This window comes from Acinonyx jubatus, chromosome C2 (assembly GCF_027475565.1).
Source record: "Acinonyx jubatus isolate Ajub_Pintada_27869175 chromosome C2, VMU_Ajub_asm_v1.0, whole genome shotgun sequence".
NCBI lineage: Eukaryota > Metazoa > Chordata > Mammalia > Carnivora > Felidae > Acinonyx > Acinonyx jubatus.
This window is the reverse complement of record NC_069384.1, coordinates 26,129,185-26,143,690: the sequence shown is the minus strand read 5'-3', so window position 1 is coordinate 26,143,690 and position 14,506 is coordinate 26,129,185. Positions and strand designations below refer to the sequence as shown.

The following is a 14,506-nucleotide window of genomic DNA, read 5'->3' as shown; positions in this document are numbered from 1 at the left end:
TCTAAAGTATCTTCTAAATGGAGTCCTGGAGTGATAACCAGTTCAATAATGCACAATTTTCTTAATTTTTACCCTTCCCTGGCTTTTCCCTCACTCTTTAGATCCAACTTCTTGGAATTACCTCCTAAAAATAAACTACCTGCACCCAAGTTCTCATCTTCAGCTTTTTTTTCAGGGGACTCAAAGCTAGGACACCATATTGTATGCTTTTCTTCACTGCCATTTCTTCTTCAAACACTTTCTTCTCTTGACTTTTTTGACATTACACATCTGGTTTTCCTCTTACCACACATGCCATGCCTTCCCAGTCTTCTTCCTCTTCTACTCAACCTCTTAATGTGGAAGTGACCACTTGGATCCACTTGACCAGTCCTCAATCTCTCTCCATACTCTCCTTAGGTCATCAAAAGTCAATGACAGTCTCTATCACATTTGTTCTATCAGCAGAATTTGACGCAATTAGCCTCTCTTTCCTCCTTGTCATATTTCTTCACAAAGCTTCCAAAATACCCTACTCTCCTGATTTCGCTACTAGATCACTCCTACTCATCATCTTTCTCAGTGCTTATTCTCACACTCTCTCTTCCCCTCAATCTCCTAAAATTGGAGAGCACTAGATCTAAGTCCCTGGATGTATTCCCTTCTCTTTCTACTCTCATGCCCTTGGTGACTGAATTCAGTCTCAAATCTTTAAAAACCATACATATATACTAACAACTTCCATATTTATTCTTCCCAAACTCCAGATGAATACATTCAACTACCTACTGAACATTTCTATTTGGATGTTGTGGTGGTTTTGTCATGTACCAATCCGGCTACACTACACTATTTCCCAGAATTCCTTTTCTAGATATTTCTCATTTGGCTGGGTCTCAAGAGAGATTCTTATGAAATACTGGGAGGGCCGAAGTGAAGCAGCAGCCATTTTCTAATTCCCACATGTTTTTATGTATCTGCTGGTTCTCCATGTGTGCATGAGGCAGATGCACTCCACTAGCTCCTGAAATATCTTTTAGCTGCTTAGATCCCAGGGCCAAGTGTCTATGTTTACCTCTCTGACAAAGGGCCCTGGCTTCTTCAGGAGGCCATACCATCAAGGTCAAAGGTACCATAAACTGACCTTGCTTATATATTCCAGTATATGCTATTCTTTGTACTCTTCAACCTTTCATCCTTCTTTACCTCCAATCTGCCTACCCTGTGGACTTCAAGCTTCAGTACAGGACACAAAGACAAGAGCCACAGAGAGACTGTTTAAACAGCACCTACAGTTGTGTAATGTCAAGTCTAACAAGTCCCTTCATACATTTCTATCTCTATATATACTAGAACTATATCCAGTATAATGAGATATATGAAGGGATCTGTGTATCTCTATTTTGTATATCTCTAGCTTATGTGTCTACCTTTGGTCCATATCCAGAAATAAAGTAGAGTATATCTCATTTACTGAATTTATATCCAGTATATTTATATCCAATATATGTACGTGTGTGTATATATACACACACGTACATATATATACAGAGAGAGATGAAAATCCCTTCATGTATCTCATTACTGGACATCTACATATATATATATATGTATATATGTATATGTATACATATATATGTATATATGTGTATATATATGTATATATGTATATATATGTGTATATATATATACACATGTGTATATATATATACACATATATATATTCACTATATATATATATATTCACTCTATATATGTATTATATATACACATGGTTTCTGCTTCTCTGCTTGAACCCTGAATGATACAGATACCTAACGGCCATCTCCAAGTCAACAAGTCCACAACTAAACTCCAGACTCCACTCTCACCCTCCACAAAACTTGCTCAACCTACAAACCTTTCTCATCTTGGTTGATGGCAACCCTATTCTTCTTCAATCCTATTCAGGCCCAATCCTTGAAGTCATCATTAATTCCTACTTTTTCTCAGACCTCACACATCCAAACAATTGGAAATGTTACCATGTCTATCTTCATACATATCCAGAAACTTAGTGGCATTGATAAAATTAGATGACCCATCTATAATGAGTCTAAGAAATTAATATTAATGGCTGCTAGTAATGCAAAGACAAACCATCAGAATTACGTGCCTCCTGTATATGATGTAAGGACACTATACCACCTCTGAAGGAGTCTTGCCAGGAAATCAAACCTGAATCAAAATAAGGCTCTAGACATAACTACAAGTTTTCAGAAATTATAGGAGACACAGGAACAGATTATGTGACACACCAGGAATACAATTAACATCATCTAGAATGTGACAAACTCCAAAGGACAAAGTGATTCAGTATCTTCAAAAAATAAACTCTAAGGGAAAAATAAAGAGACAGAACAAGGAAACCTAGAAATTAATACAAGATTTAAGGGACATAGCAATGTGTATATTCAGAAATACAATGTGATGATTTCATCTGAATACTGATTCAAACACCAATTTAAAAATTTTAAGTGGGGAAATGTGCACACTAAGTGGATATTTCATATTTAGAATATTTAAAGTGTGATATTTATATTGTGGTTGGATTTTTAAATAGTCTGTGTCTTCTATGGATACATACACTGAAATAAATACAGAGTAAAGAATTTTATACTTGGGGATTATTTCAAAATAATCCAACAACCCAATAGAGGTAGAAGGGCTGACTTCAGATGAAACTAGGTTGACCACGAGTGGAAAACTCAGAAGATGGATAATGCAGATTCATTCTACTGCCCTCTTTACTTCTGTGTTTAACATTTCCCATAATAAAAAAGCTTTTTAACACTATTTAAAATTTACTATCATGATAACTAAAAAAGCCAGTGAAAAGAAATTGTTACAGAGATGGCAGGAAAGGACTGACGTAAGGCAGTGACAGTATTTTTGTTGACATTATTCTAATAGAAAAACAATACATTCTGAGAAACAGAACAACAAAGTGGAGCAACTGCTTCTTGCCAAAACTGTGTCCTAATTTCTTTTAGGGATAGTTTTTTTATTTAAAAGAATTGTTGGGACAAGCAATTATAATGCCTTTTCATTAGTGAGAAAAAAACACAACTATTTTCAGATTCAGCATACAGGCAAAATTCAATTCATAAGTTTCTGAAAGCATGCTAGACTACTTTCCTCTTTCTTTTCTAATTTCATACCATAGGAGTCCATGCTATTTTTAAAGAAACACAATTTGCCAAGTGGAAAATGTTTTTATGTGCTATAAAAGATAAAGAGTTGGATTTTTTCTTTTCCAGGAGTGTTTTACACATTAACCTGTTTTGCTTTCTGAGTATTACTCACATGTGCCTTGCTCATATCTTTTGACTTGTTTTGCTCTGATGAAGGAAAAAGCATGCTTGCAGGGAACTTCAAAACCATTGAAATCCTCCAAAGATGTGATTCTTATAATCAGCCCATGGCCAATGCTAGCTATTTCCAGACCAGCCCTTAGTCATCAGAGTTCTTGACAACCTTCTGCAAAGCAGACAACTGGCTTGTCACTATAGCCGCTGCCAACCGTTATCCCGTTGGTTTGAAACTCAAGGTCTGGCCGGCGTTGGCATGAAGGCAGAGCTTTTCGTGGCAGGTGAAAAGTTGCCAAGTACAGGACACGGTGTCAAATGTAATATGTCAGAAGCCATCTTAGAACAAGGTCACTCTGACCCTAAATGAATACCACAAAAACCCACTGGAGATCTGGACTTCAAGCCAAAAGGAAAGTGGACCACAATTACTGAAACTTTGCTCATCCTACAGGTTTGGGCCCACAAAATAGACTCAAAATCCTCCTCATTCCCCACCATCCTCCTTCCCCAGGCATCAGTTTTAAATGTAGTCATAAAGCAACAATAAAAGAGACAAACATGGATCAACCCAAGTGAGGATGCTTTCCATTCATGGAAGACCAATGAAGTTTACCAAAGATTACAAATATTCTTTCTGTTCCACCCATATCACAATCATGGAAGTTAATGATACTGACAAACCACATTTCACAGGTCATTTCAGGGACCTGACTATGAGGAGGACACACATTGAATAAAGAGGAAAATACTTCCCCGGGCTGAGCTCTTTCAAGCCTTTATGCCTAACACGCTTAAGGCAGCTTTCAAATATAGCGAAGACCTATCCATCTGTCTTTCTGAAATTCTCCCACTACCTCCACTAATGTTACCTAAACCTGAAAAGCATAGAGCTTCAAACTCTTCTCCAATCACTAACTCTTCTGATTGAGCCTTAGCGAGGAAGGCTCCCACCTGTCAAGGGCATCCCATGTCCACGCAGTATTTTGGCAGTACCCAGAGGATCCCTATTTTGTGGTCAGATAGTAATTACTCTCAGGAAAGCACCAGCTACCCTGTGAACCAGCACACTACACACTATAAAACTGCTGTTTTCCTATTTCAGCAATAAAATACAGAAAACAAATCTGGTTCCTTCTATGTTAGTGATGAAAAATAATAATAATTTTTGTCAAAAGGAATATAATACACAGTATTCAACAATTTCAGGATCGCTTCGTCAAAGCAAATAATTGCAAGGGCACCTGGGTGGCTCAGTCAGTTAAGCATTTGACTTCGGCTCAGGTCATGATCTCTAAGTTCGTGAGTTTACGCCCTCTGTTGGGCTCTGTGCTGATAGCTCAGAGCCTGGAGCCTGCTTCAGATTCTGTGTCTCCCTCTCTCTCTGTTCCGCCCTCACTTGCGCTGTCTCTCCCTTTCTCTCTCTAAAAAATAAATAAAACATTAAGAAAAAGAAAAAATAAATAATTGCAGAACTTTAACATAATAATATGATACTACATAGGAAAAATAGCTCATAAAATGTAACATGGCTCTTAGCGTATAAGAATGACATCTGGGGGGGCGCTGGGGGGGCTCAGTCCATTAAGCAACCAACTCTTCATTTTGGCTCAGTTCACGATCCCGGGGTTTTGGGATCAAGCCCTGTGATAAACTCTGCACTGACCGTGGAGCTTGCTTGGGATTCTGTCTCTGTCTCTGTCTCTCCCTCAAAATAAATAAATAACATTTTTAAAACCTGACATTTTCTTTCAGTTCCCAGGTGCACACAGAACACAGACTTGTGGGGCTTTGTAGTAGTCCCACAATTGCCCCTAATCATAGGGACAGTTCACATTTTCCTCCCTTGAGGATTAATAGTTTACATAATGAACAGTTAGTAAAGGTAACACAAAGAAACTCTGTGAAAGTGTGGCTAAAAACCTAAATTGGATAGGCCTATTTTAAGAGGTTTAAAATATTATTTAGAAGAGAAAAAGACACTACTCATTATCTCCAATTCACCTGCTCTTTCTCATTTTCATACTTTCTCCTGAAGCTGGTACTCATCAAATTTTGACTTAAAATGCTGACAACACTTCACGGTTCTACTGAAATTTAGCTTTTTCCCCCATCACTCTACCAGAAGACTCTCCCTTTAACATTATTCTCATAACTATGAATTGGACCAGCACTTACTGTATATTCTAATCACTATCACAAGCTAATAAATAAAATTCACTAAAAGAATTGACAGGCATATTTTATGCATCCTTGAAAAAAAAGATTCAATATTATTGCAATTCTCATAGTAAGTACTGAAGAAACTAAATTATCTGATCTACCTAATAAAGGAAAACACATATAAATGAATACATATTCTGGATGATGACATAGAATACAATAAATCCTTAAGGATTTAACCAATTCTAAATGCATGTTAGTAAATAATTTTTCTAGACTTCAAATGCACTTGCAACTGTGTTTGAGGTAGACCATGAATGAAGAATTTTATTATGGAGAAGTTTCTACTTTTGCAAAGGCAGGCAAATTAGAGTACCAACCAGAATACCATCTTGAGTTTTTGGTGATATAAAACTTTTCTATTCAACTTCACACTTTAATATTATTTGTTACATATTATAATGTCATCATTCCATTGAAGAAATTTTAACCAATTGTTAGTTTTAAATTTACATTCTATTGTTATTAAAATACAGAAGGAATATTGAGCAAAGCTTCATGGGGCTTTCACCCTAAGTGAGTTTTAAGAGGTGGATATGCAAAATGGTGTAACTATAGTCAGAACTCAGAGAAACAATAGTAAGTTTCCTTTTAACTCTTTGGTCCTCATAGTGGAGAATCAGCTCAGCCCCAGACTTACAGATAATATTTATTCCACCTGTATACAGAGTAGTTTGTATGCTAAGAATTTTTTCATGATTATAACTAACATTATGAAAATCTTATTTACATAAATAGGCATATAAATCACACAAATTAAAAGGCTACCAAGCAAAAAAATAAATTTTGTAAAAAAGGAAAACTCAGAGCATTAGAGGGTATGTTCCACCTAGATCTGCTGGATGAACCTTAAGTCATTTATCTCCTCTTTATCAATTCTTTCAAGTGAAAAATTGAGATAATGATTCCTGGCTACTTCACAGGATTGGTGTAAACATCAAATGAAACAATGAATATTCATGTTCTTCATAAAGTATAGAATGCTTACCCAATATGAAGCATATTTTAAAATTGTGTGTGCTGAATGTGAGCCTGAGGTCTCCAGCTAATTGTCTTTAAAATCTGAAACACATGTTGTAATAATTATCCTTTTATCTCTCTCTCTCTCTCTCTCTCTCTCTCTCTCTCTCTCTCTGTCTCTCTCTCTTTTTAATTCTTGAGTGGTGGACGCTACAGATATGAAAATCATTATGCTGGAATATTTCCAGCTCTCCCAGCGAGAAAAATGTGTCTATCAAGGAAAGCTATACATTGCCACAGCTCCCTAATGGTATTAATAGAAGCAGAGGTTCTAAAATATTGTTATGAACATTTAAAAAGTTCTGCCATTTCTAATTGTTTCATGGATATTTAAGAAAAATCTTGAGTTTATTTTGAAGCAACTCAGAATGGTGAGATTTTTACTCAAACCCTCTATGTAATTTCACCTCAATGCTAGAATCATCTGATGTACCAAGTTATATCAAGTGTTTTAATAGGCAATAAAGTAGAAAAGGGTGTTACATAGGAATTCTCCTCATCATTCTACACACAGTATTATCAGGAGGAAAAATCAACAACTAAACTGTAAGTGAAAGTACACCAGCTTCTAAATCCAGTGTGAGGCACACACCCCAGAAGATATGCAAGAGAGGCCATGAGGTATGTGAAGAATATATTAAAACTTCTAATATTTATCTAAAAGTCAGTAATCAAGCTTTATTAATATTTGATATTTAGATTTACAAGGTACATGTTATTAACTTTTAAATGTATTTGTATTACAAGATGAATATTTGCTCAAACGTTTCTTTTTGAGAGAGATACAAACCAAAACTTTTAGAAAACAGATTTAAACAATATGGGAAATTTTACATTAGGTTACATTCTCTACATTCTCTACATTCTTCTACATTAGTAGAAGACACACTACTAGCAGCTTCTTAGGATAACAAGAGTCCAAAGAACAAAGTCTTTAACAAAAACTATAGTAACAACTTAAAAACTAGAAAATGACCCATGGATCCAATTTAGTGTTACTTAAAACAGGTAACCCTAACTATAAAGAAAATGAGGAAGGAAGGAAGGAAGGAAGGAAGGAAGGAAGGAAGGAAGGAAGGAAGGAAGGAAGGAAGGAAGAGGGAAGGAAGGAGGGAGAGGAAGGAGGGAAAATGTCTGGAAGAGGAAGAAGAAATAGTGTGGGAGCAAAGGCTAGTGCTAAACCTTTGGTAACAACAAAAAAAAAACTATTTTAGCGGTTAATAGGGTGTTTTGAAACCTTCTTAACTTTGGAAAACCATCTTTTTTTATTCCCTTAGCTAGAGACACTCCAGAAAATTCAAATACAAAACAGTATTAAAGCAATTTTTCCCTAATATGAGAACGAAAAGAATAAAATTGCTATCCTCATTTTCTCTTCCATATTTGCTCTTCTGCCTCCAGGTCAAAAAAAAAAAAAGGCAACAAGTCACCGTGGGCCCTACTTCATCCTTGGAACTATAAACTGCACAAGCTGATACAAATCACAGTTCAAAACCATTAAACCAAGAACCAGAAAATGTAAGCTCTAGAACTATTTCTGTCGAGTATAAGCTTAATAATGCATTAACCTTAGAACATGGAGGCGGGGGGAGTCCCCTCTGTAGAATCTAATGTTGTCTTCATAGATTTCCAAACACTGAGCTCCAATTGTCTATGATCTATATTATTTCATATTAATTTAAAATGTGATTATTTGGGAAAACTTGTACAGCATGTCTTTGTAATTTATTCTATTTTTCATCTATGAACTTCAGTGTACCAAATGTGATCACAAGATTCATTCATACATTTATTTAGGAAGTATTCACTGATCTCCTAAGATTTGTTAGGTACAATGCTAAGTTCTTCACCTACAACAGTGATTAGAAAGATATCTATTCTATATTTACAGAGCTCAGGGGTTGGTGGAAAACAGAAGGGCAAACATTTATATAAACAATAGTCTAAGGACTATGATGGGGGCATTCAGGGTATGTAGAAACACATAAATAAATATTTAATCCTGATTTAAAGCGTTAAAAATACCCCTGAAGAAGGGATTTATACATTGCTCTAAAATATGAATAAGAATTGGCCAAAGAAGGGTAATAAGCTCCAGATGGAGAGAAGTCACTGACACCATACCAGAGAGAGCAAAGAGACATGTTTATAAATCTAAAGTCAGGGCTTCCATATTGCATCTCTGGGGAGAATCTCCGACATTATAGCCCACATGGGCTTCTCTTCTCTTGAGCTGTGCACTCCACAGGATATGTATCATAGGACATGTCTCATCTAGTTGCAGTTCATTATAGTTGGGGTAAGAAATGTGAGTGTAAACATGGAGAAGTAAGAAGGGGTCAAATATAAAAGGACATTATAATCTAAGTGTTGGGAGTTTGAGTTGAATTACTTTAAGCAGAGAAAAAAAAACATAATCATATCACCATTTTGTAGGGACTCAGGAATTCCTGAGTCTGGGGATCCCTAAGCCTGGGACTCTTCCAGATTCTAAGCCACATGCCAGCCCATGTGCACCTAATAAAAGTCTGAACAGATTTTTCTTCTCCCAGCAAAGCTTCTCTACCTATGTCAAGCATATTCTTCAGACTGCCTGGGTACCCAGATGCAATAAATATGCTAAGGGTGAAAGTAGCTCCCACTCTCTGCTCACTTAAGAAGGGGCCAGTCTTCTCTGTATTTTATCACATTTATACATTTCTGCTTCCAAAACTCTTTGATAATTTTATGGAAAAAATATGACCTCTTAGTTTAGTCAATGTTGTCCCATGACAACAGAGTAATTGTCTCTTTTGGTCTACTGCAAGCTAACCGAGAGTGGAATTCTACTTCTATTTTTTTTTCTGTTTGGGGAGGTTCCTTATACTGCATTCTTCCCTTACTAAAACTCCAAACAATGCCAGATTACTATATCTTTGATTACTGACAAACATTTCCTATTAAATTATAAATTTACATAAATTCACAAATCCATTACTGTAGACAAACGATGATGTTAATATTTTTCTCTTTAAGGACCATCAACAAGTTACAGTAAAGTAAGTACTTTCCAAGTGTGAATGGTAACAGTCAATCTGTTTACTTCTTTGATGTTATGAAGATCATGATCATGGCTAAGGCCTGTGTCATGGATACCGAAGAGGCCTCATCTTACATTCTTACAACCCATCTTTTTACTCCAGTCATTTCTATACAATCAGCTGCAAGTATTTGTAACCTGACAGCCAATGATCCAGCTACCTCTTGTATCCTTCATTTCTGTCCCTGGGGCATTACTGCTGCCACCCACTAAGCCATCTGACACATGCACAAACCTGAGGTATGAAGGCACTAACACTACAAGGTCAATCCTTGACCAATGAGGAAAGAAGGAAACTGGTAGATGAACACTCCCTGACACTCCCCTCTGTCATGTCTCAGCTGAATAGGTTTAAGGTTGATATGACACAGTTCCTCAAAGGTCTCCAGGAGGACTTAGTTCCAGTTGCCCACAGAGGTGATTAGATCAGTGAAGCATGCTTGGAAAGACTTTCTCTCTTCCCCTGTTTTACTCTTTCTAATCCTTAGGTCTGTTTCTTGGGATCACGTTCCAAAATAAACTGCCTATATACAAGCTCTCACGTGAAGCTCTGCTTTAGGGGGCACTACAGCTAAAACAGCCTGGAAGAGTTGACTAAAAATTATAGGATACACTGATGGAGGAAAATTGAGATGGGAGGCCCATCATGATTTCAGAGATATGAAAAGATCAGAACCATCACCACTGTGTCACGCAATAAATTCTACAGAGAAATACCTCTAACATTTAATGCAGCCATTTCTAATAAGGCACATCTCCTGCTAATAGCATATAAGAGAATATTTTTTAAATACCAAACATTTTTAGAAAAGATGGGGCATGCTTTTAAATATTTCCATTAAAGATATGGGGTACACACACACACACACAAGATGAAAAACAGATGAGATCTTGCCATTAGCAACAACATGGATGGACCTACATGATATTATGCTAAGTGAAATAAGTCATAAGAGATATATAAATACCATATGGTTCCACTTATACGTGGAATCTAAAAGACAAAACAAGTGAATAAACAAACAAAAAGCAGAAACCCATAAATACCGAGAACAAACTGATAGTTGCCAGAAGGAAAGGAGACAGGGAGATGGACAAAGCAGGTGAAGAGGAGTGGAAGATACAGGTTTCCAGTTATGGAATAATCCTAAATCATGGGGATAAAAGGTACAACAAGAGATACAGTCAGTGGTATTATAATAGCTTTGCATGATGACAGATGGTAGATGCACTTGTGGTAAGTACAGCATAATGCATAGAGTTGTCAAGTCACTATGTTGTACATCTGAAACTAATGTAACATTGTGTGTCAACTATGCTTCAATTAAGTAAATAAATATTTCCATTAAAAATATCAACACTTTCACACACTTATAAAAAGATCAACTGCATAAAATAGTGCTATTCAAAATATATTATAAAACTCATTAAAAAATTCACAGAGCACCCCAGGTCATTACATCTCGTAATAAGACTAGTGTGATGACGATCTACTTTCACATTTGTGTGGGGGGGGGGCGGGAGGGGTCTTCCAGGCAAAATGGCATGACTCCCATCCCCTCTAAGCCCTCCAAAGGGCCAGAACTGAGAAATAAGGAGTGAATGATGAGGTGGGTGTGGACATTCATGGCAGTTTGGAAGGAAAATCATCCATGGTGACACCAAGGAGTAGCTGATTTCCATCAACCCTTTGTTCCCACTATTCACTTTAAATAAAGCTACTTCAACTATTATCCAGTTGTTATCTAGATTTTACAACTATTACCTGTTATTACCATTGTTACAAATACTACTAATAATAACCTTTTATGTAGACAATTGATACTTTCCTAGTAAATTTTTAGTAAATACCTCTCTGGAAAACATCTCTATATTTAGATCTCTAATTTAAAATGTAAATAAAAATTTAAGAAAGTGCAGCTTTAAGACAAGCCCCCCAGATACCTCTTATTCCTGATGGATAATATCTGATTATTGTTCCCATACAGAAGTACCAGAGCCAAAAAGTAGGGCAACAATCTCAATGAGACATGATGGTAGACTGAAATAGAGCAATTTGATAACAATGAAGTTAAAAGATTTGAAAGAGATTTAGGAAATAAAACTGCTAGAACTTGATGACTGGTTAGATGTGAGGTATAACAAATAATATAACACACTATGATACATTGGTTTTATATTCCCTTCAAATCCATTTCCAACAAAGCTGCTAGGGAACAGATTGGTGTAGGTGATAGGCAATTTTAATTAAGATGAAACAGCTTGATGAAGACAACTTAGGTGATCCAGAGAGAAGAAGAGAACCTGGGAAAGAACAGAAATGACAACCATTCAATCTTGTGTAGAAGATTAAAGACAGAAAAGGCACTAACACCCTGATAAAATCTTACTAAGAGAAGTACAGTCAACTCATCTCTAAATGGAATAAATACTGCTTCTCTTGGACCAACCCCGCATTATGCTAATTTCACTATTTTTTCATGTAACCCACTGGTTTTCAATGAGGAGCAAATACTGCCCCCCAAAGGGCATTTGGCAATGTCTGAAAACATTTTGGCTGTCATAAACTGGGGGCATGTCCCCGGATCTTGAAACCAGAGGCCAGGGGTGTTGCAAACTGTCCTATAATGAATGCACAGCACATCCCTCTATAACAAAGATTTATCCAGCACAAAATATCAATAGTGTCAAGGCTGAGAAATTCTGAAGCCCACTGACATGAGAAATACCAAATTTTACACAGAAGCACTATGTTATATTGTGGGAGTTACTAAGAAAATTAAGTCACGGGCCCTTATCCATGAAGAAAAAACTAAATTCATTACCTTTCAATATAAGAATAGCTATTAAATTAATAGCTCAAATAATAACAGAAGATATGCCATAAATCAGTATGTCTATGAATGTGAAATAAATGATACCAACAGTAAGTGCTCTGAGTGTTTATAGATTTTTATAGATTGGAGAGCAGAAGTTGGCCTGGGAAAAATTAGATATTTTGTGAACAAGGCAAGATCCAAGGCGTTCTCAGACAAAATAAGTTAAGACTTATTTCCTCACAGAACCATAAGTCATGTGACAGATGGAACAGCATACACCAATGCTTTATTTTGGGAAATTCACAAGTGTTCCAGAGAACAAAGGGTATATATTCCATTGCTTAACCAGAAAAACTACCAAGGCTGGTAAGCAGTTTAAGGCCAGGTGGTAGATAGTCTCAGTTGACCCTTGAACAACATGGGTCTAAACTGCATAGGTCCACTTACAAGAAGATTTTTTTACGTTACAGTACTACAAATGTATTTTCTTTTCCTTATGATTTTCTTAATAACATTTCCTCTTCTCTAGCTCACTTTCTTGTAAGAATATAGTATATAATACATACAACATACAAAACGTGTTCATCAGTTATCGGTAAGCCTTCTCGTCAACAGTAGCTAAGTTTTTGGGGAGTCAAAATTTCTATGTGGATTTTCAACTGCGGGGGGGTTGCTGCTCCTAACCTCCATGTTGTTCAAGTGTTCAAGGGTCAACTGCATCTTGTTTAATTGAAAAAATCTGTATTTTAGGAAATGCAATTGAGTGACAGTATATAGAATTAACTACCAGAGGCACCGTGGGCAGAGAGAACTCAGGAAGGATAAACATGTCTGAAATATGATGTAATAGATTCTGGCACCAGAATGGTGGCTCTGAGAAAGAAGACAGATAAGAAAGGCAACTTGAGAAGCGAGAAAGGACAGGACCATCCAGATGTTTTAAGAGCAAAGAAGAGTATGTCATCAAAAGCAATTTGTTTTGCTAAAAGGAGAATTAAAAACTGACCTAAGCCAATTTGGTCTTTCATCCATTGTGATTCTTTCTTAAACAATGGTAAATTCTGGTAATTAGAAGTAGGTGATGGTTGTATATGATGATCAAGACAATGACAATGACAATAATGATGATGATGATGATGATGACGATGATTTTATCAACAACTTCCTAGGGATCACAGAGAATTGTCTTGGTCTCATCTGGGTTTTATGCCCTGGGCAGCGACAGCCTGTATAAACTCTGTCCAGTCTCCTGTAGGTGCATCCTGACAGCACCTTGTCTCAGGTCTATATATGTCTCCTCCCTCCTTACCCAAGGGCTTCAGTTGGTGGGATCCCACTGAAATCTGCTCGCTGCCCACATTCATACAAGGTGGAAGTATATGGTGGTTAACAACTCTCTCAGGGCACATATTAACCAATCAAGAGTGGAAGACAGTAAGATATGTTCTCTATCCCCTCCCCTGCCTACAGAGAATATCAAGGCACAGCTTATACTGCTTCCCAGGTTGTCTTGCAGGATCAAGAAACCGATCTCCTGTAGCAGTAGTCAACTTGACAAGATATCCGTGTACTGCCTCTGCTTCCTTTCCCTGTCACTCTTGCCTGTATCTCTGGGGTCACACACCCCAATTGAGTGCTCACTCTTAACCTTTAGTTTCAGGTCTGCTTTATGAAGAACCATAATAAAAGTGATGATGATGATGATGATGATGATGATGACAACGATGATGACAATAATGCCAGTGATGACAAAGAAAATAGTAACTAATATTTTTGGTATTTGCTAAGTGTCCATCAACATTACAAGCACTTTCATTCTTATTACAATCCTATATGGTTGGTATTATTATTCCCATTTTTACAGATGAAGAAACTAAGGCAAAGAAAGGTTCCCGCATTTCCTCTTCAGTAAGCTCTGGTGACAGTGACTTGTTAATGAGGCTACAGATGCTTATTCATTGACATTTTCCCTCTCCAAATAAAATAAGATAAAAACAGGAGAGAATAGGTGGCTACATTAAGTAGATATTTCTAGCTTA

General features: G+C 36.7%; 1 protein-coding gene across 3 annotated transcripts in view; it reads right to left on the bottom strand.

The window, feature by feature from the left end:
• Positions 1-14,506, bottom strand: part of LOC113604776 (uncharacterized) — a 591,327-nt gene that overhangs the window by 342,982 nt on the left and 233,839 nt on the right. Inside the window, exon 3 of one of the 3 annotated variants that reach the window (XM_053221836.1) lies at positions 4,935-11,952. The exons of the other annotated variants lie outside the window; for them this stretch is intronic. Coding sequence (XP_053077811.1) covers positions 11,858-11,952 — 95 coding nt within the window. The 3' untranslated portion in view covers positions 4,935-11,857. Of the gene's footprint in view, positions 1-4,934; positions 11,953-14,506 lie in introns of those variants that run through there. 3 annotated transcript variants of the gene reach the window in all.